The following is a 2,789-nucleotide window of genomic DNA, read 5'->3' on the forward strand; positions in this document are numbered from 1 at the left end:
TTTATGGTGCACTCAAATAAATACTTTCCTTCCTCTACTAGTTAACACACATAAAAACTTAACAAACACGCCAGGTCCAAGTGGCTTGCGTTTGGCATAATTACCGAACCTAAGTTTTTTAAGTCTGACATGATCATTAGTCTTAAATCATTTAGACCTGACATGCCACCAGATTCAAGGCTCTTGAGTCTTGCATGATCGCCAGACTCAAGAGACTAAAATATTCTCTATATTTTTAATATTTTTTTTATATTTAATTTATTTTGATTGATTGTGGCATAGCACGTGCCAATATATTAATATATATAATGGGTTGTATAATTGATATAATTAAATAAATATAAAATTTGTATTTTTTTTTAAATTAACCAATGCCATTGATTGATCAACTAAATTATAACCTCTATTGAAATTAAAGAGAAGCTGTCCAACCGTCCAACTTGAGCTCCTTCTTCTTGGTTTTGCTCGTTTTCATTGGCCGCTCACCATTTGTATTTTGTGCCGTTGACAGAGAGAAAAAAAAAGAGGGTAAAATTCTTAACAAGTCGAGCTGTAGACTTTTGATGCAAACCATAATTATTGATTAACAATGAAGTACAAGAATTACAGCACGAATGACGAAATTTCATAACTTCAAACTAAAAATAAAATCTACAAGCAGTACTGGCGCAACACACGTCACGATTAACAGAAGTGATAAACTATATATGTTACAGACTTCAAACCACTCTTTTTCCAGAAAACGTAGTGACCTAATAACGTAGAAGGTATAGGATAAACCGTGTCACGGTGACCAGCAGGATGAGAGATCCAACAACAGTTCCAGTTCCTGTCCAAATATTTTTGAAGTACACACTTACCAAGTACGCCTTGTTTTTATTCCAGGAGCTGTCATAGTAATCATTCAGCAGTTTGGACAGAGGGTCAAAAGTGGAAGAAACTTCTACCATTTCTCGACAAAGTCCGTTAATAAGCTCCGCCACGGCTTTACTGTCACCTAGCTTGCTAACAATAACTTTATTTTCGATGAGCAAATCCACATCGTTGTCAAGATCCACGAGAAAATCTAGTAGCTTAACATAACGGCAAATGTACTCTTCTCCTGGATAATGTAACTGCTCCAACGCAATGAGGTTTCGGAGGAGACATTCGGTATTGTTGTCGATTTCAAGGGAAGGCATAAGTAACTTACCTTTCTTATCTGAAAGCGGTGTCTGAACTTTTGAGAGAGGTTTCCAGGCTCTAATGTCAAGCAGGGATACATTCGGCAATGGCTTGAACTTAATTCCTGCCTGCTGCAGCATTTTTGCGCTGTAAAGAGTTTTTATCGGTTCTGCATTCTGATCAATTTTTAAATCCGGGTGCTTGAATGATAGAAAACATCTCACCAAATCTGTGAAATGTAGTATTTTTTGGCTGGGCTCGGATGTCTTTTTGTACTTATCAAAGTACCGGAAGGAAAGGTACATGAAAGGTTTGCAATGGGTCGTGCTCATTGCACAATCATATAATTCATTGAGAGTAGAGAATGGCAGCTGATTTTCAAGCAATATCAAGTCTCGTCGAATCGCAGCTCTCAACCAGGGTTGGCCTATTATAAAATCGTCTTGATAGTTGCTGTTATCGCCCAGGTATTCTTCATTCCTCAAGAAGAGCTCGAAGATGAATACAGCATCTAACAGAACCATCATCACAAACTGATCGCCGCTAAGCTTCGAGGAATCAGCTGCATAGCAACGGCGTATGTGATCTTCTTGACTTGAAATGGTTCTCAGAAGTGTTTCCAAAAGTTCTTCTTGCTCCTTTTCCACTCTCAGTCTACAAAATTCTTTCAGATATCTCCGTTTCTGAATTTCCATAGCCACCAATTTTTCGCTATAATGATGAATAGGGCCTATAGAGATTACTCGAGGAGTGTAGGCATCTTCCTTTCGATCACGAAGTGCTGAAGGAACTTCATAGATACACTGCTCAGACCGAAAGCTAGTCTCCAAGTCATCTCGAATAATAATTAAAATATCTTGGCGCAGCTTTTCAATTGGAATTGAAGGGCTTTTTAATCGATCGTTTTCTCCCATTTGTTGAAGTTTTCTGATCATGTGACAAATAAATAACTGTAATTAACTAGTAATGAAATTAACTTCAAATTTAGCATCAGAAGGAAAAGGTACTAAATAAATTACAAGCATGTTAATAATCAGTATTGCCGTACTTGGGGTTCGATTTAAAAAAATCTCATGGCAACTTATTTAATCATACATGAACTTATTCTTTGTCGTTGGAAGCAAAATCAATGGAACAAATTAAGGAACATGAACAGTAGCGAGACAAAACTAGCTAGGACGCAAAGAACCTTAGTACCTTGGTCTGAAAGCGGAGGCACTTGACTTCCTGAATGCTATACTAATTCACCCCCGACCTTTGTCTCTCTTGGACTCCTCAGTACAGGTAGGTATGAGTTCTCCTGTCTCTTCACTCTCGTTATATCCCCTTTATTTATATGCAATATTCAAGTTTAATTCACTCTTTATTTATTAATCAAGAAAATGGGTGTGATAGCTGTGATGAGTGTAGTTTAATTAATCAGACCTGAGTTTATTTTATGGAGATCATCAGTTTGAATGTCATAAATATGAGGGTCACTGTAGTCTTACTTGGTCATTAACTCTAGAATTTTAGAGAATTAGTCTAGACGCATATAAACTAATACGGACATCAACAATTCACAATAAAAAAATAAAAATGAAAATGGGTGTAACTGCAGTTGGCCGTTCACCTACCTGAAAAAT

At 36.9% G+C, this 2,789-nt stretch overlaps 1 protein-coding gene across 1 annotated transcript; it reads right to left on the bottom strand.

Moving 5' to 3' along the window:
* Positions 1-558: 558 nt before the first annotated feature.
* Positions 559-2,482, bottom strand: LOC7493190 (UPF0481 protein At3g47200). Its single transcript, XM_002317729.4, has 2 exons — positions 2,362-2,482; positions 559-2,091 (listed from the first exon to the last, which is right to left on the bottom strand). The coding sequence occupies exon 2, from the start codon at positions 2,076-2,078 to the stop codon at positions 753-755; it is 1,326 nt and encodes a 441-aa protein (XP_002317765.4). The 5' UTR covers positions 2,079-2,091; positions 2,362-2,482; the 3' UTR covers positions 559-752.
* Positions 2,483-2,789: the final 307 nt, after the last annotated feature.

The sequence above is a fragment of the Populus trichocarpa genome, chromosome 12, assembly GCF_000002775.5.
Source record: "Populus trichocarpa isolate Nisqually-1 chromosome 12, P.trichocarpa_v4.1, whole genome shotgun sequence".
Taxonomy (NCBI): domain Eukaryota; kingdom Viridiplantae; phylum Streptophyta; class Magnoliopsida; order Malpighiales; family Salicaceae; genus Populus; species Populus trichocarpa.